The 19,043-nt window shown below is 41.9% G+C and overlaps 2 protein-coding genes across 7 annotated transcripts in view; one reads left to right on the top strand and one right to left on the bottom strand.

The window, feature by feature from the left end:
- The window catches only part of LOC113950195, a 2,767-nt gene extending 2,071 nt beyond the window's left edge, over positions 1–696 (bottom strand). Inside the window, exon 1 of the mRNA XM_027649693.1 lies at positions 675–696. Coding sequence (XP_027505494.1) covers positions 675–696 — 22 coding nt within the window. The remainder of the gene's footprint in view (positions 1–674) is intronic.
- VDAC2 (voltage dependent anion channel 2) overlaps positions 1–13,915 on the top strand; it is a 26,047-nt gene extending 12,132 nt beyond the window's left edge. For 3 of the 6 annotated variants that reach the window (XM_027649484.1, XM_027649485.1, XM_027649487.1), the window contains exons 2-9: positions 3,776–3,847; positions 4,854–4,903; positions 7,094–7,246; positions 7,335–7,387; positions 7,835–8,062; positions 9,250–9,400; positions 10,285–10,342; positions 11,070–13,915. In XM_027649484.1, the coding sequence (XP_027505285.1) occupies positions 3,781–3,847; positions 4,854–4,903; positions 7,094–7,246; positions 7,335–7,387; positions 7,835–8,062; positions 9,250–9,400; positions 10,285–10,342; positions 11,070–11,161 (852 nt within the window). In that variant the 5' untranslated portion in view covers positions 3,776–3,780 and the 3' untranslated portion in view covers positions 11,162–13,915. Of the gene's footprint in view, positions 1–282; positions 299–3,378; positions 3,484–3,775; positions 3,848–4,853; positions 4,904–7,093; positions 7,247–7,334; positions 7,388–7,834; positions 8,063–9,249; positions 9,401–10,095; positions 10,198–10,284; positions 10,343–11,069 lie in introns of those variants that run through there. The other 3 variants (XM_027649486.1, XM_027649483.1, XM_027649488.1) reach the window with 3 other exon arrangements.
- Positions 13,916–19,043: the final 5,128 nt, after the last annotated feature.

Below are 19,043 nucleotides of genomic sequence, written 5' to 3'. Positions count from 1 at the left end.
CCGGGCCCGGTGCGTGAGCGCGGCGGGCGGAGGTCGGGCCGGGATGCCCAAGATGGCCGCGCGGAGCGGGTTCACCTTGCGGCGGGGCGGGCGCGCCTGGCGCCGGGCCTGGGGCCGCGATCGGGCCGGCCCTGCTGCCGCACCCCCGCTCTGCCCTGCGCTCCCTTCCCCTGGGGAGGCGCTGCGTTACTGCCCCTGCCTGCGGTTCTGAGCCTGTAGTGCATTTCCAGGCGTTCTCCTCTTAGTCTGTGCATTGGCCTGGCCAGGGTTAGGCTTGCGTGTCCACCTGCCAGCTGAGGTAGGGAGACAGTTAATGCAAGGGGAAGGAGGTGGATTTTCTCTTTTTTAAGCTGTATGTAGTGTCCCTGTAAGCCAGAAGGTCAGAGTGTGTCCAGTGTATTTTAACAAATTTTGCTTTAAGTAATCTCATTTTTTCTGTTACTGTTTACTGGGATAATTTGGGCGTAGTTATTGCTGCTTTTTAAAATTACATGAGTCTCCTTTTTTTTTTCTTTTTTAATAACCTGATCTGGTTTCTGGTCTGATCTTCAATGTCCTGAGATCTTAAAATTCTTAGAAATCTTAATAGAAGTCTGTGGCACTCCTTAATTACAGGGTGTGGGATACTACCTTGAAGGAAAGCGGTGATGTAATAATTCCGATAACGTTAATACGTTTTTCTTTTCTTGGGGTCATTCTTTTTTCTTTTTATGGGAGAAGAAAGCATGATTGTGGCTCTTGAGTAACAGATTAATTAAACTTTTTCTTTTTCCTTCACGTGGCCTGAAACAAAGATTAGGGTGGAGCTCTCACTTGTTTCAAATATATTCAGTAATTCAAGTAGATTATTTCTTAGTTATTTTTACAACAAACCTCCAGTTGCTAAATGTTACTTATATTTTAGTCACTTCTAATTAGTTGCTTTTAAGTGAAAGACTCTTCAAAATTGGGTTGAAATTTACTTTTGATTATAAGAATTTGCAAACCTAGCTAACACTGGAGGACATGGGATTGATTTTTTTTTTTAATGGCCCTGTTTTCATTTAATGATTATTCTGATGGTGACACTGGTTTATCGGGGTTTTAGTATATTCAGAATGAGCTTTTGGTTTCCTCTTTTGTCCTTGTCTGTCCCTGTTAGTGTAGAATTTGAGCAGCAGCGTGGCAGCTGTACTGTTTTAACTTTTTATTACAAAACTTGCATGTGTAGGCTAGAATGTCTGACAAATACTGGCTAGTTTCCTTGCAGTGGGAAGAATGCTTAACTAGGCCTGATAAAACGGCAGCATCCTCTTTACTGTAATAATCCTTTGAATTTTGACATGGATACAAATTTGTTAACTTCTCAGGACGTTTCTGCTTAGCATAAATCTCTTGTCTGTGATGGTTATTTAGTCAGATTGGAAACATCAAAACAAAAGGGAAAAGCTCATTTATTTGCACTCTAAAATCACGTCTATGCTGAATGCTAATATAAAATTTTAAAACTGAAAATAATTATTCTTTTGAAGATACTGGTTAGAAGTGAGATCGTTCATTAAAGGAAGCGTATAACTAGACCTTCTTTAAAATATTTTAAACTGCTAAAGAATTGTACAGTTGCTGTACAGCAGAAATGTAGAAGGGCTGGAGCAGTGTTCCCATACTCCCTTGTAATTTGGTCAATAATCTGCTTCTTTTTATTGAATAAATAATAGGAACCATTTAATGGCTTGTCACTGGGATTAGGATCTGTTCTATAAACTTGAACTTGGGCTAAACCTTTTTAAACTTCACATGCTCTAAGTAATTTTCGTGTCTTTTTTAAATTTAACATTTAATTTAACTCCCTGGAAAAACAGACTTGTTTTAAGTTCTTGAGCAAGATATATAGATGTCTTGCTGTAGTGACCTGGTTGTAGAGTTTAGATGTCTTTGCTGAAGGAAGTTTTTTGTTTGGGTGTTTTTGTTTTTTGTGTGTGTGTGTGTGTGAAACTGAGTGTTAATGTTGGTGGCTCAGAGGAGGATGAAGTTGTCCTCTTCTGGCAGTAGGGAGATGGAGTAAGGTACTCTGGAAAACTGCCTTACGAATTGTAGAAAGTTAAGGAGCAGTCTTGTGCCTTTCCATTGATTGTGGAAATAGTTTGGTGGTTTTTGGTTTTGTTTTTTTTTTTTTTTTAATAGTAGCAGTTCATACAATTAGGCTGTATATAGCAGGTGTAATTAGGGTTTGGGTTTTTTTAATGTGGATGCTATTCTTTAACAATAGTCTGCCTAATGGTGTGGTGCCCTGAAGGCATTTTTTTTCTAAATTGGATGTTCCAGGAAAGTTTTCCTTGATATAGATAAGGCTGTGAAAAGATGGGAAGAAATGGTTTTGAGAAGGGGGAAAAAAAGGGGCTTGCCTTGATCCTGTGTTAATGAGTACACTTTAGGAACTTGTGTAGATTTGCAGAAGATAAGCAGTCCTATAGCCAGGTGATGGAAATTTAAATATTGGTTAAAAGTACTCTATAAAAATGAAGTTTTTATATAGTACTTTTGCTTTCAGTTGAAAGTTAATGTGTGAGAATACTGCTCTTGTTATTTTTCATGTTCTGAAGATACTTCATTTACTTCAAAAAAACCCCAAACCCCCTAAAACGCCACCACAGAGAGCAAGATAAACAGTCAATTATGTTAATCTGACTTTCTCTGCTAAACAAATGTGACCAATCAGTTTGAGTAGATAAGATATTTGTTTGCTTGTGTTTTGCCTTTTCATGGCCTTATCTAGTTAGCTGCATTGTTCCCTCGGCCCTTCTCCCTCCTTTCACAGCACGGGGAGAGTTATTAATATGCTGTTTTCTGTTATTTCGCAGCTTTAAAATACAGGGCCTCTGTAGCAGTGGCCTTTTGCTGTTGAAATCATGGGAACACAGTCCCCGAAGAAAGGTGCAGATAGAGTGTATCTTCACAGGGAGGACAGCGATAGAGGCGGGGGTGAGACCTTCGTGTCTTCCATCACCCGGGCCGGGCCTCGAACATTGCCGGTGGCTCCCTGTCAGAGAAAGGGACTCTAAAGAGAGCTTTTCTCACAAGAGAGCTTTTCTCCCGGACCTAGCACTCCTCCTACTTGTATGCTTTAAACAAACAAGAAAACCTCCCAAATTTAAACTCTTGCGTGCTATAGGGAGGAAAAACTTCAACAGATTGATTGCTAGTTAATGGCATTAGATGTTCTTTTTTAATTGAAACGTTTTTATATGTTTCTGTATAATAAATATAAATAATAATGGCATGTCTGCCATATAAAATGTGGGGCGAAAATGATGTTGCAGAAGAGATATGCCTTCTTTTTACAGTTTCATAAATAAATCTTGTAGGATTTTCAGGTAGTTTTCGTAGGCATGTGTCAAATTTGACTTTGTAGAACTTCAGAGAATTAACTGTCTGCATTATAGTTTTTCAGATGTACAGTTTCTGGGTTTTTGGTGGTAACTGTGCCTACTCTGGAAATGTAAGGTATTAGTTTATTTCTGGTAATTAAAGGTGCATGGAGAAATGGACTTGAAAAAGTAAGAACTGGGTGGTCTTGTAATGCCTCTTCTCTGAGAAAACATCCCCTGTTCACAGTGACCTTCACTGAAAATATGTAGGTGTTTCACAGAACACTGTAACTGTGTGAGCCATTATATCCATTAACTACCTTCATATAGATCAAACTGCCTTAAAGAGTATCTTGAAAGAGTTGTGATAGCATTTTTTTGTGTGCAGTGGAAAAAGGTTCACTATTAATTAGCTTTTTACCTTTCAGCTCCAATGGCGATTCCTCCGTCGTACGTAGACCTTGGCAAATCTGCCAGAGATATCTTCAATAAAGGATATGGTAAGAATAGTACCTTTTTTAACATACAGTGTTTGAGGTGCAACAATGAATTGCCTTTTTAAAATTGTATGTAAAATTGAATGCTTAAATGCCCGTATTTCTGAGAAGGGAGAGGGTGTGCTGTTTTTATATCATTGCAGTCAATTAACATTGTTGGGGGCTTTTTGTGGGCTGTTTTGATGTGAAGTCTGTTAAACTTACATGCTTGCATACTTGTACACCTCTGACATTTACGTGGCTAGAGCAGTAAAGCAGCAAGTGTAGTTTAACTTAGGAGTACACTTTGTTTACTGGTCTGTCTGTGCCACAACGTTTGTTGATGTAGAAAGGGTTATATACCAGTGTAATGTTATAGCCTTTTTTGGAATCGAAAGAGAAAAGGCTATTGGGATAAAGAATCCTTCTACATTTTGAAATTATTTAATACCAGACAGTTGCATAGTTAAATTATTCTTTGTTACAGTGCCGTTTCCTTCTGGTCTTTGGGAATGCATGTGGGGGCTTTTTCACCAAGACTGTTGCTCAGCTCTAGGGATAACAATATGAATTGACACTCCCATAAAACCTACTTATGTTACAGTTCCAATGGTTGTGTATTACCCGGTGACTTCACTGTTGTAGAGTTTTACTTTGAGATATTTTGTCTTGGTGCTGAGAGGAAATGTAAGCAATGCCATTCCAGAAACGGAAAATTATGTATTTCCTCTGTCACTAAATTTACTCTTGGAAGCCATCATTTGGTAGTTAAATGTACAGTGTACAACTGAGAGGCTACTCCCCACTTTCTGTGTGGTGATGATTGAACAGAACTCCCGGCTTGCTTTGGAGTAGCTTCCTTTACCTGCTGCAGCATCTAAAATTTGCATGTTGCTGAAGTCAGTCTATAGTTTGTTTATATGTATATATGTGGCACACTGTTGAGACTGCTTGGAAGACCAGCTTCTTGAAAAATGTGCAGGGCCTTAGTTAAGGCCTAATCGTGTAACTTTGACTTTTATTTGTTAAGGTTTTGGGTTGGTGAAACTGGATGTGAAAACAAAATCTGCAAGCGGAGTGGTGAGTTTAAATAACTTTTATTCATTATGTTTTCTTTCTGGATATGTTCTGATATTTAGTTAGAAGGGATTCTCTGCAGATGCTGTTAAGTATTTTATAGATTTTATGAATTATAAACTTCTGGTGTAAAATAATTTCAGAAGCCCCTAAAGATCTGAATGTAGCAGGGGTATTGCACTGTTTAGTAATCTTGGTAAGATAAAGGGGTTTGTTAGTTGTCCCTGGTCTTAAGTCTGAAGGTGAACAAATAGCTGACAGATTTTTATGGTATTTTAATATACTGGTTATAGTGCCTTGTGATGTTGTTTGTATTTGGTGGAAATATCTGCCATCTTGATGCTTGTATGAAGTAGCTGGCATTGAATTAGCATGTTGAATCTTTGGCACTGCTGGGTATTAAAGTACTGCAGTAGTGTTCCATGCAAGATGTCTTTGTCATGCAAGCAGTGCCCCCTGTAACTTTTATAATTTCTAGAGCAGACTTTGCAAGATATAAAAGTAGATTTTTTTTATTTTCCCCTATAACTGGAGCTTTAGCAGTGTAACTTGCTGTTAGAAAAAAGATTCCTGGATTATATGCTCTGCTTTTTCCAGAGGTCTGTATTCCAACTGAAGCACAATTTGCAGGAGCCCTGTTATAGATGTAGGTGGTGGTGTTCTAGCTTGTGCTTTTCAAGAATGCTGGTTACACTGGTAAAACTCTCTGAAAAACCTAAGCCCTAATGTGAATCCCATATCAGTTATAAGCCATTCTTCCCAGGAGGACAAACTGCTGGCATGAATGTACTGCAGATATTTTAAAGCAGAGATAAGAGGTAATAATTTGCTGCTCCTGAAGCTATTGCCACAATAGTGTCAGTCACACAGACCTGTGTAGAGGGAGCAGCACAAAGCAAGAAGTTAAACCTGAAGGTATTTGTGTAGTCCCTGCCCCTTGCCAAGAAATAGACCTTACTAGAATTATGCAACTATGTGGATAGCTTAGGGGTCCACTAACATAACACAAATAAATATCTTGGACATGGTTAAATTTGATCAGCCAGCATTAAAGAACAGTCTCATACACGTTTGCTCTGTGCTCTCTGGGCTTGGACTGTCAGAGTGCTTAAGGACTTGTGATTTTAAATTTGTTTTTCATTCTGGGGGAGGTGAGTGTGAGAAGTTTATTTGACAATAATGTTGTGCATGGAGGAAGACAGATCAAATTTTTATTTATATGTTTTAGAAAGTTGAAATAATCAACTTTTTAAATCATAGGGGCAGTAATATTTCAACGGAAAGAACTCTTTAACATGTATTGTAAAACCTGGCTTCCACTTCTGCTGTGTATTGCCTTTAGTTTCTGAATAGTGGTACACAGAAACTATTCATTTTGTTCTTTGTGAGAATCCAAATAGTGAGAAACATCAGGGACTAAGTCCTTTAGTAAAGAGATGTGAGTGATATTGGTAACTTCTAAGTACTTTGAAGAATTCCAGGTAAGTCCATACCGTACCATAAAACCAGACTGTTCCCTGAGCTCACTATTCAAACATGGATGTTACCCCTGTGTGTCATGAAACCAAAGTGCCAGGGAATTTTATAGATGTCAGTAAATACATGTGTGCCTGTGGCTGGTGTGAAAGGCTGGTGTGTTGGTTAGACTAATAACTCTCTTTAAAAATCAATCAAAAATCCAAACCAAACAAAAAACCAAATCACCCACTCCCAATTTGAAAAATGATGCCATTCTATGACATTGTACAGTTGTCTGTAATTTATCTTTGGGGATGGCTGACAAGAAAAATGGAAAAAAAATACGTATGTGATCCTTCAAGAATTTTACTGGAGTTGCATTCTGTGCCTTTTAGTGTTCTTGGCTTTTGGTTTCATTTTTAAGTTGCTCTTTGGGAGTATCAAACTTAGCCTTACATTTAAAGAACTTGTTTCTGCTTTTAAGGAGTGTACTTATGATGACTACTGTCTTGCTTTGGAGTTAGGTTGCAACCCTGTACAGTCTGTAATATTGGCAGGAACACTGCAGTTGAGGTGGGGACTAGGGAAGTCCTTCTTGGCCATGCCGGTCTCCCTTCTCCCTCTGCAAGTTGTCTACTGATTTTAAACTTGTATAGAATAACAAGATCTTAGTGTTTGCTGCAGAAAACACTGCATAATGCTTTCAGAATCACATGTATCTTCTGTCCCTTTTAGGAATTCACAACATCTGGTTCATCGAACACAGACACTGGAAAAGTGAATGGGAGCTTGGAGACCAAATACAAGTGGGCTGAGTATGGGCTGACTTTCACAGAAAAATGGAACACAGATAACACTCTGGGAACAGAAATTGCAATTGAAGATCAGGTAATAGATTAGAAGAATATTTATTTGTTTTACCTATCTAATAGAACAGAACTTATAGCTTTATCTTCTCTTCTCCCCCTTCAATTAGATTGCCAAAGGCCTGAAGTTGACATTTGATACAACTTTCTCACCAAATACAGGGTAAGAATTGTTAACCTTTTTACCTTACTTAGGGCAGTAACAGCTGTTCTGTGGTATTGACAGAGCTGTTTGTACGGTTTGCTCTTGATCCAAATTAGCAAATCCCAGTGCTAAAGGACTGTGCTATTAATTTTATTTTTTCTGCTCTCATCACATCACTGTGGGGTTAGTATTGTACATTTCACAACAGCCCACTTCACTTATTGTCTGGGATAGAATACTTGGAAGATTGCAGGAGGCATTCAACTGCTGCTGCCTTTATCTGAAAATGCCTGTTTGCAGTAGCCCCCTGTGCTCTGGATGGGCTGCCTGTACTTGTGCCCTGCCTAGGGGCCACATGTGCCTGGCATTTAGATACATTGTGTAGAGTCACCTGGCTTGAATTTTGCAGTCTATTGAGGAAGATCATGTATGCCTTGTCTTAAGATAACTGTTTCTCTGTTTCAGAAAGAAAAGTGGTAAAATTAAGTCAGCTTACAAACGTGAATGCGTAAACCTAGGTTGTGATGTTGACTTTGATTTTGCTGGACCTGCAATCCACGGTTCAGCTGTCCTTGGTTATGAAGGCTGGCTTGCTGGTTATCAGATGACTTTTGATAGTGCCAAATCAAAATTGACAAGAAATAATTTCTCTGTGGGTTACAAGACTGGAGACTTCCAGCTGCACACTAATGTGTAAGTACTGAAAATTTTGTCCAGATGTATAGAAGCAGGCTTTCTCTACCTTTCCTTCTAGTCAAAATACAAATGCTTGAAATATCAACAGGTGCTTACAAGGCCATTAAATGGAGTGCATTTTTCAATAGGAAACTAAATAAATGTAAAAGATACTTTGTATTTTTCTTCAAAACAGTAAACACCTGTGACTTGTTAGTACTTGCAGCAGGATACAGCTCACATAATATTGAAGTATATGCCAACTGAAAGTGCAGTAGTTCAGTTAGGCAGAACTGATCATAATGCTTTTTCCAGCTCTCCTATTACATTGAATTAATTGTATCAGACTACAATTTAAGGACAGCAGATTTGTAAGAAGTAGTAATTAGTGTTGCACTGTTTAAGCAGGTAAATAGTAGCTTCTAGGGCAAGACTAGAGCTTTGCTTTTCGACTTTTTGAGTAGGTTCATCTTCTTGACTGTCAGGAATGAAGAGTGCATAAAACAGTGTAGCTAAACAAGTGTAAGACATCTTGTTTATGAAATTTCAGACTTGCTGCCTTTAGATCTTATGTGCTTTGGAGCAAGCTCAGAAAAACCTGCTGAAAAACATAGTGTTTTCAATCTGGGTTAGTAAAAACTGGTGGAGTTCTAGTGCATTTAGTTAGGTAGAAGTTTGTGCTTTTGGAGGGGAAGGATGGGGATTGTGTCTGTCCAAATTCATGGAAATTGAGGAGTATGGGAGAAAACTACAAAATACTATATAGTCTAGCATGTAAGAATTCCATTTCAATTTACTAATGTAAAACATTGTGACAGATTTTTTTAAAAAGTCATTTTAGGATTTTCATATGTATTCAATAGTCATGAATTCATAATGGCTATTTTCTAACTAACTTTTATCCATCAGTTTCATAAGGATGCAATATGGAATTTTGTTCAAGGACTTTATTCAACAGTAGCGTGAGAATTGCAAGTAATACAAAGTAGCACTGCGAAATACTTCTTTATTTCCATGAATTATTGCCATTTAACAAAGGCTTTAGGGCAAAATTAATCTCCCCTTCTCTTGCCAAAAAATGAGAAACAACTCAAACTTCTGAAATTCTAATTTAAATAAAAATTTGAAGTAGTAAAAAGAAGGGGAAAAAAAAGGGGGAGGGTATGTTAATATAGGAAACTTAACTTTTTTCTTAATTTGTGCAGCAATGATGGTTCTGAATTTGGTGGGTCAATTTACCAAAAAGTGAGTGACCATCTTGAAACTGCTGTAAACCTGGCTTGGACAGCAGGCAGCAACAGCACTCGCTTTGGCATTGCAGCTAAATACAAGTTGGATTCCACTGCTTCTATCTCGGTGAGTGTGGCTGTAACCTGAAGGGTTGTGCTGAGTACAGTGTCTTTTCAGTGTCTGCAAACCTGTGTGCTATTAGTACAAAAAAAGATTGTGAACACTTGTAGGAATTACTCTTAACCATCCTGGCAGTTATAATAAAACCAGCAGTTTTTAAATTCTGTAATGTCTGCAGAGTCTCTCAGAACCTGACTGTCAAATGCTGGGTCTACTCTAGAGAGTTTATTAAAAGAAAAACACAATGGGGAAAAACCCCCACCCTTCATGTCTAGTTCTGTAAGTCTACAGAATTTCTTTAAAACCAGTTTTTGGGGAGCTCTGGTGCGTAAGAACTCCTTGCAATAGTGATTAAAAAGATTATAAGCACAACAGTTTTCTGTACGTTAAAAAGTTAGGATTGAACCTGGATCATTGGAATCATCCTGTTGTGGAAGTGATGCAAAGTGAGATAAATAAGTTTTCACATATTGTTTATGATATGTGGAAATAAGAAAATTTTTGCTGCTTGGATGATTGGACTTGTAATGCTAATTCTTTTGTAATAATACGAACATGGATGTTTCTTCTGAAGTGGCATGTTTTGGGAGACTGGTGGTAAATGCCTGTGGCCTTCTGAAAAGGCAGAAATGGGGAAGTTCACCTGCAAAACCACATTCCAGTAACAGTTCTCCCTGTTCTTAAATATGTTACTGCTTCAGCTGCAAGTGCAGGGACAAGGGCATATACTTGAAGGAGAGAATTCAGGAAGCAGAGAGGTATTGACAGAACAGGTAAAATTTGGTTAAGCTGATAATGGCAGTGTTGCCATAGTTATTCTAGTTTCTAAATGATAACAAAGAACTAATTAGTTACCTTTCAATTGCTTTTGTCTTGTTTTTTTTAAATAGGCAAAAGTGAACAATTCTAGTCTAGTTGGAGTGGGTTACACCCAGACGCTGAGGCCAGGTAAGAGTTATCACACGAATTATGTCACATATATATCTTTAATGCATCACAAAGAAAAATTGATCTATGCGTTTATATGCAGCTATTTTCCTTCTTCAGAATAATTTTGTCTTGAAGGCAAAGTAGATGTTTTACAGTAGCTTTTGTTACACATCGAACCTTTATCTAAGTAAGACAAACTCCATTTTATCTAATGGTATTAATGCATTATATTCCTCATTGATTTGTACAGGAGTGGACTGTATTGTGTTTGACAGCTTAGTTTTAGGCTAGGCAAAGCAAGTTTTCTTTTTTGGCATTGTTTTCTCTAATCATACAACACTGAATGATAGCAGGTCTTGAAAGAACAATTAACTGTCAAAAAACCACACTTCCTGCTCTTCGTATTTAGTAAAAAAACCCTCCAGAATGTAAGTTGTTCTGACCTTATGTCTGTCTGTCCACAATTTTCCTCCTCCTTTGCACACCTTAATGGGGGAAAGGAGAGCTCTTGTGTATTTAGCAATTAGAGACTTTGTATATCCACTTCATAACACAGTGTTTACAAAAAGCATCTAGCTTGGTTCACATGACTAACTTTCAGTGGATTTCGTGGGTAAATATATTCTTCTGTAAAAAAAAGTAATGAAATAGAAAAAGAGCTACAACTGGGACTCGTAGTGACAGAGGTTGGGTTGCATTAAAGCTACTGCGTGTGTTGTAAACGTGCTGCTTAAAAATCTTACAGGTGTGAAGCTTACACTGTCTGCCCTGATAGATGGAAAGAGCATCAATGCTGGTGGCCATAAACTTGGTCTTGGCCTGGAATTGGAGGCTTAAAAAGGTGAAGAAACTGCTGCAGAGAAGGGATATCAGAAGAATTTGGCCTTAAAATGTATTTCCAATGTGACCAGCAGGCTTTTTTTTTCCAAGAAGGATGACCTAGAACAAGAGCTGTATTTGAAGTATTTAGACAGTTACTTGTTAGCTGGTTTCTAGTTAAATTGGTTACCCATCTAGTTAAAATTCTGCATTAGTGCAGTCACTTAAACATTATTTAAATGTATTTAACTGTTTAATGCGCTACCCACAAATAATGAAATAGACATTTATGAAAACTGTACAATTGTGTGCATGTTTGTTTTTATGTTCCTTTTAACATTCGATATTGCCATTGAATGAAAAATGGATCAGTGGATGTTTTGAAATGAGGTCAACAAGTCTGTTGAATCACCTGAAGTAGAAATATATTTGGTATCCCAAGACAAATTATGAATAAAACAAGTACACACACATACTTGTGCCTCAGATATTTTAAGAGTCAAGATATGAGGGTAGTGCTCAGTTAAGTTTTAAGTAATCCAAGAAGTAGTGCTCTGTACCTTTGTGCAATTAAGGACCCCCACCCATGACAATACTGAGTATAGGTGAACAGTTGGATTCCTCAAGCAAGTTGAATGTGCTTTTCTGTCAGGTAAGGTTTGTCATGACACAATGGTTTAATTCCCCCTGTGTTCCACAGGCAAGATGTACTGTGTCCCTAGTTGGCCTCCTGATGCAAAGAGTGCAGATCAATGTACTTGGCACACTGAGACATATAAAAACTGCTCCTTAAAAAACTTCACCACAAATACACCTTTGCTTATACTTGTATGAAGTGAGATGTATCTCTGCAATTGAATGTAACAGTGTAATGGTTTAACAGCCTGCTTATCCCACCTGCTGTGAGAGGTTTCTGCTTAAAATGACTGAAATAAAGACAATTTTAAATGGAGATGGAGGAAAATGCATCTGATCTTGCTTTCCTTTTAACAAATAAATCCTAGCAGGTATCTGTTTTACGTCTAGAAACATACAGAATAATGGGAAAACTCATGTTTTTCCAGGATAGTATTGAGAAAGAATAGAAGTATGAGGGATATTTGGTCTATGAACCTAACAGCCCCTAAGGTCAAACGTAACTAGCTGTGAATGCTTTTAATGTGGAATATATTAAATACATGTAGTTGTACTGCTTATGTTTAAGAATGGTGACTTACTGAGTTCAGGAGAGTGCCAGGAGCCCACTTAGAGTTTCTCAGAGCTGAGAAGTGTCTCTTGATAGTCTCACAGTTTGTGGTTCATAGCAGCTTCCTTCATAGGGCAGGTGGTTAGCTTTTGATCAGAGCGCTTTCTCTGGTTTGATACTGGATTAGACTTACTGCCCATAAAAGTCCCAGTGATTTGCTCGAGGCCTTGTTCCATCCCCCACTTGCCCTCTTACTGAAATTCTCACGTGAAGTACTTCATTGTGAACTGCCTGTGTTTAGGCTTTAGCTGTGAAGTAGCTGAGTGTCTTTGCAGAAGACAGAGCAGAGCTTAAGCTTCCAGCTCAGGCTCTTGAGCAGGCTTACCAGTGTGTCTGACTAGTTTTCTTACTCGAAGTACAAATGCTTTATCATGTACTGCTGTTGTCACTAAATGCCCTCTTCTGAGGAGCATTTCCACCTCTTAATGGTGGAAGAAGCATGTAAGGTGCAATTTGTTGCTCTCATTGCACGTTAAGGTCCATAATACGTATTTCCAGTTTGAGGTGTTTTTATGTGCTAGACCACGTAAAAGCTGGAGACCACGCAGCCAGACATTGAATTTTAGTACCTATTCTCTTTTTAGTATAATCATCTTTGTGTGCCTGTATGCATTGTCCAGCTGTAGCACCCAGGCAAATAAGGGACTGCATCTTTTGCTTATGAGTGATGCCTTGTTTGCATCCTTAAACCAGCGTAGCTGCAACACTGATGTTTCTCAGCTTTTGACAGGACTGTAATGGTCTGGCACTAATTTTTTTTTTTTGGTAGTGGTATTTTGTAGGTTTTGGGATTTTTGTTTTTGGTTTTTTAGAAACAAGTACTCTAACCCTTTTCTTCACTACATGTTCCTCTAGCTGTTTTTTCCCTGAGGTCACAAAATCGATAAGTGAAATAAAAGCACATATTGCAGAGTTTCTCTTCCACTCTTACAAATGAGTAATGGAAAACTTGAACCTACTCATTTTACTCTCTTTTTATGTGCATGACTTTACTAGTCCTCAGCCTTTAAACTTTAAGTAGTGTTATTTGTTATAATGCTGATAGGCAACTGGAGAAATAAAGGGCTCTGCAGTAGTTAAGAGAACTGTGAAAATATGAGATTTCCTAATATGTTCAGTCATAAATCACTACTTTGAGCATGAAAAGGAAGTTCAGTGTCTATTTCTTGACATCTGTCAAGGCTTATAAAAATGGCCTTCAGGCTTCCTTTTCAACTGTTACAGAAGCTGGTGGTGTATTTGAATTTTGTGGTAAGCAATGTTGGTAGTTTCAGTAGTTCCATTTTATTAAAACATGTAAAAAGCCTTAATTATAACTTTCAGTGCCAGACAGCCTTTCCTCAGGTGTCATTCTGAATAAAAAAAAAATCCACTTGAGATAACCAATGACCAGAACATCATTCTCCATCTTGTTTGTGTGAACTGTAGCATTGCATTCCTGCCTGATACAGCTGGAGTAGGGGTTGTCTGTGTATATTGCAAGGGGACTTAATCACGCTTTCATAAATAAAAATCCTTTCACATGAGATTATTGTGCCCTGGATTTCACAAGTTACTGTCTGAGTGACCTGAACATTTACGTTCTTATGCTGTAGAAATTCTCCAGGTTGGTTCAATTAACCTTGCACTCTTCACAGGGTTCAGCTGGGGTGCAGTATATTCCTAAATCTGCTTCTTGCACACTGCAGTCATTCAAAACCAGGAAATTGGGAACTATTTGGAAATGGGCACAGAAACCTTTTGCCCCTGAGTGTTGGGACACAGGTTTTTTACCTTTCCCTTGGCTCTGGATAAAGCCAGGCAGCAGTAAGTGTGCCTGCTGCCCTCTAATGTCCTGTTCTGGTGTTTGGCTTACTGCTGCAGCAGTCCGTCAGCTGGGCACAGATACCTTTAAATCCATGGTGACTGGGGAAGCAGAACTGAGCAAACAGAAGGCAGCTCACACATGGATGATTCAGCCCTACTCCAATCAAAGGTCCTTGTTTCCTTATCATACTGGTGACCAAAGACAGAAGCAATTCTATGCAAGGCAAATCATTAATGATGATAAAACGGTCACACCTGTAGCAGCAGTGTCTTAATTGCAGGTACAAATGCTTCCTGTGAACCAACTGGCAGAAAGGAAACCCAGAGTAAAAGCTGGTGGGGTTGTTAAGGGGCATGAAAAGGCTACCTTGTGTAAGTGGGTTTATTGTGTTTGTCAGTGTCCCTTTGCAGTGGAATGTTTCTGTTCCCAATTTGGAATAGAAATAAAAACATGGATTATATCAATTAGTGTAGTGTGCTTTCATTGTATTTTAGTGATATTTCCCTTCTCATGATTGTTCCTGGGCCTGCCTTTTAGTTGCCCATTGTGTCCATCTTTCCACGTGCTGCTGGGTCAAATGGAAAGCAATCCAACTGGATTTTTGTGAGCCTAATGTACAGCATCTTCTCCTTCAGCTGCAAGTTTCATACAGATACTCATATAGAAAGGGATAATTTTTTTTTGCAGTAATTCTGAGAAATAGTATGCAATTAAAACTTACAAAAATACTATTAGACAAAAAGTGGGGTGTTATGCACTGAGATTTGGTTCATATCTGCACTCATTTATGTACTGGTGTTGGGAAAAGTGCTGACAGACCTTTAAAGATGGCAAGCATGGACTATTTCAGCTCCAAACACTTGACCTTTACTACAGCATCTTTTTAAATGAGAGTTTTGTGCTGAGCCCAACACCATGGCAGCACTTGCAGCACATTTGCTGTTGGTTAACGGTAGCGTACACACCAGAAATCCCACGGGTTGGTGGGTGTTTTCATGGGGATGTTCTTTGTCCTGGATCCATGGGAAAAGACCCTACTGCTGAAGCAATGAGTCTGTTTAATGATTTGGCATTCTTAGCGCTCGGTACCTTTTTTTGGTTTACTTTTCCTGTTCTCTTGTGGGCATTAAGGTACTAAATGGCTATTACAGAAATCTCCCTGATCTCAGTCGGTGTGTTTCCTAGCTTGAGTCAGAGCTACCTGAGCTCCACCTGAGACACGGAGTGGAGGAAGAGCTGAGGTGGGAGCTTAAGGAACCTGCGAGCTTTCCTGGATACTTTACTGGTCTGTGGCGGCATTGTCAAAAATACATTTTAACTGACCCTCTAGTATGCACACGCAGCTCCTCTGTTTAGGAAATGCTAAGTTTTGCTATGCTGTGTTTAGCGCTTGGCTGCGGCGTGCAGAAGGCGTGTGTGTTTGTGTGTGTGTGTGTGTATTTCCTCCTGCATGGTTCGGGGTGTTTTCCCTGCAGATTCTGAGAGCGCTTTCCTGAAGTTCGCCATGCCCCGTGCCGCGGTGCGGTCCGTGCCGGGGCGGTGCCGAGAGGAGGGTGGGTGTTACGCCCCGACCCGCCCGGGGCTGGGGCAATGCCGTGACGGGAGGGAGGGGGTGACCCCCAGACCCGCCCGGGGCTGGAGCAGTGCCGTGACGGGAGGGAGGGGGTGACCCCCAGACCCGCCCGGGGTCGGGGCAATGCCGTGAGGGGAGGGAGGGAGGGGGTGGCCCCCAGACCCGCCCGGGGTCGGGGCAGTGCCGTGAACGGAGGGAGGGAGAGGGTGGCCCCCAGACCCACCCGGGGTCGGGGCAGTGTCGTGAGCGGAGGGAGCGGGTGACCCCCAGACCCGCCCGGGGTCGGGGCAGTGCCGTGAGGGGAGGGAGGGAGGGGGTGGCCCCCAGACCCGCCCGGGGTCGGGGCAGTGCCGTGAGGGGAGGGAGGGAGGGGGTGGCCCCCAGACCCTCCCGGGGTCGGGGCAGTGCCGTGAGGGGAGGGAGGGAGGGGGTGGCCCCCAGACCCACCCGGGGTCGGGGCAGTGCCGTGAGGGGAGGGAGGGGGTGACCCCCAGACCCGCCCGGGGTCGGGGCCGCTCCGCCGCGGGGGCTCTGAGCACCCTCCCCGCACTCGCCGCGACCCGCCGGCGCCGCCTGGTGGCCAACGCTGTGCCCTGAGGAGGAGCCGCTGCGGCGGGCGCTCCTCGGGCACCGTCCTCATCCCGCCGAGGGAGGGAGGCAGCGGGAAGTACTGACGGCAGCGAGCCTGAGCCTGAGTCTGAGCTAAAGAAATAGAGGAGGAAACCCCGCGCGTACGCGGGCACTCTGTGTGCTCCAGCCATGCGACCCGTGGGCTCAGAGGGAGCAGCCAGCCGTGTTTTCCTGACGGGCTGCAGCAGCTGGCTCCAGGGAGCATATACTCCCCGGTCTACACAGAATTAGTTAATGCAGCAGGTTATCTTCCTCACTTGACAACACTTTTCTATAAGTTATCCCCAAATGACTTGCGATCCCTTGATTTCCAAGGAGATGTTCTGGCCACCCTTGGCTTTGAGAAGCACTTGCTGGCAGAAGGACAGGGCACACCAGCTGCCAAAAGCTGGCAGACAAAGGGGAAGGATTCAAAACATTGCTGACTCATGATATTTCCATGTCTGGTGGCATCATGCTGGATGGCAGGGCTGGACTAATGCTGTGGTAGCCACAGGGCATGTTAGCAGTGCAGGCACATGGCCACAGCCCAGGCACCTCACACTGCCACAGTGTGGGTAGCTCACAAATTATTCCCCCATCTTTGCAATTAACTGCAATTAATTTAAGTGCCAGTCAAGCCATTGGAGCATGGGGACAGGGAAAAGAGACCAGCAAGTCTGAGGTGCTGAAGCACATCCAGAGAAGGGTAACAGCACTGGGGAGGGGTCAGAAGGGTAAGTCCTGTAGGGAGTGGCTGAGGGAGCTGGGGTTGTTTAGCCTGGAGAAGAGGAGGCTCACTCTCTACAACTTCATGAAAGGAAGTTGTAGCCAGGTGAAGGTCAGCCTCTTCTCCCAGGCAGCTCATGATGGGACAAGAGGACACAGTCTTAAGCGTGCCAGGGGAGGTTTAGGTTGGACACTAGAAGGAATTTCTTCACAGAAAGTGATTAAACATTGGAATGGACTGCCTAGGGAGGTGGTAGAGTCACTGTCCCTGGAGGCGTTTAAGGAAACACTGGATGTAGTACTTTGTGCCATGGTCTAGTTGACAGGGTGGTCAGCACTGCTGCAAGAAGCAACTGTACCACCATCCCCTTCACACAGAGGAGCTGTTAGAAAGCTATTGTTCAGAATATTTCGGCTGGGGGTGGGGAGCAGAGACAGCTTTTGTCTGGGTTATTTTGTTTGTGAATGTCCAAAATTTGTCTTTCCTGGAAAAAACCATAAGACTAGTGCATCCATGGTGCTGGGCAGTAAACTGCTGCCCTGGGCTCCCCACTGCCTGTTCCTGGAAGGTGCCTCATCTTGTCCTGCTCCCCTCTTTGGGGATCCCTGTTGGTTTTTGGAGCCTTGTTTTCCTGCCCACCAGAGTATGCAAACATGTCTTTGCCAGGTGTGAGTCCCTCAGCTCCTGGGGAGTGGGAGAAATGGGTGTACTGCCAGCTGCCCTAGTGCAGGGGGCTAAGCCTAGGCCCAGAACAAATTGGATGCTGCAGTCAATTTTTCTTTTGGTACCTTGTTGACTGTTTTGGGTGGGTTGCAACTGATCACAAGAGACACCTGGTATCACTCTCACTTCTCTAACTGGCAGCACATGCTTTTGGGAGCAGGTTAGGGAGTGTTTCTGCTTTTCCTTGGTGGTGGTGCTCAGTGTGTGTCCTTTAAAGCCTGCCCATAGTGATGGAGTGTGTAGTGGTTCTTGCTTTCATACCTGGGATGTTCATTGGTTTGGCTGAACAGGATGAGCTCTGACAGATGTCCCCATGGATGTGGCAAGCAGAGGTGGTGGCCCTCTATGCTGTCAGCTGCAGAGCCTTTGCTGACAGAGACAACACCAGGTGAGTGTGAATGGGCATCTCTGGTGTTTCAAGAATCAGTGTTTTATGAAATGTTTTTAAGTAAACTGCAATTCACAAATAGCTCTCCAGGGTACTGTACTGTGGATGTAGGCTTGTATTGCAGTCTCAGAAGGCTGATCTGCCACTGTATTTGAGAAAATATTTTGTTTTACCTTTTTGAAGTGCCTTAGGAAATCTGGTACAACATGCAGTCCTGGTGTAAGACTGGTAGGCTTTCGGGTGAGTCCTAATGCTTTGTAGCAAAGGTCATCTCTCCATTTAGGGTATGTGAGCTTCTGTTGAAATTGTTTGCAGTGCGCTCATGTAGCCTGAAGCTCACCTGGTTTATCATGGCCATCACAAGGTGAGTTCATGAGCAAGCACTAAGGTAGGAGTCTTAGTAGGTCTCCCTGCCAAGCCAGCACAACTGAACCAACCCACCTTCTGCTTCAGAACAGTCTGGCTCAGAGTCCCGTATCCAAACCCTTCCTTTTGTTTTGTGGGCAGCTGTAGCAGAGATGTACCATAGAGTCCCCCCGCAGTCATGAGTAGCAGCTTCTCCCGGGGCACAGCTCCTCCTAACTCACAGCACACCCCGGTACCAGAGGGGTGCATACGAGGTGCTTGTCCTTTCTTCCCCGCTGTGTTGGCAAAGCACCACTCACTGCCGAGCACAGAGGGAGGGGCTTGCAAGAAGCGTGAGCCCACTGCCGTACAAAGCTTTTGTGTTAAGCCAATTAAGTTTCTTGTTAATGATGTGAGATTGCTCTCATGTTTCTGTCTGGGATTTCCTGAATTAAGAATATGGTGTGTCACTGTAAGAC

This window comes from Corapipo altera, unplaced genomic scaffold (assembly GCF_003945725.1).
Source record: "Corapipo altera isolate COAL_440 unplaced genomic scaffold, ASM394572v1 53, whole genome shotgun sequence".
In the NCBI taxonomy this organism is placed as follows: domain Eukaryota; kingdom Metazoa; phylum Chordata; class Aves; order Passeriformes; family Pipridae; genus Corapipo; species Corapipo altera.
This window is presented reverse-complemented; position numbering and strand designations above follow the sequence as displayed.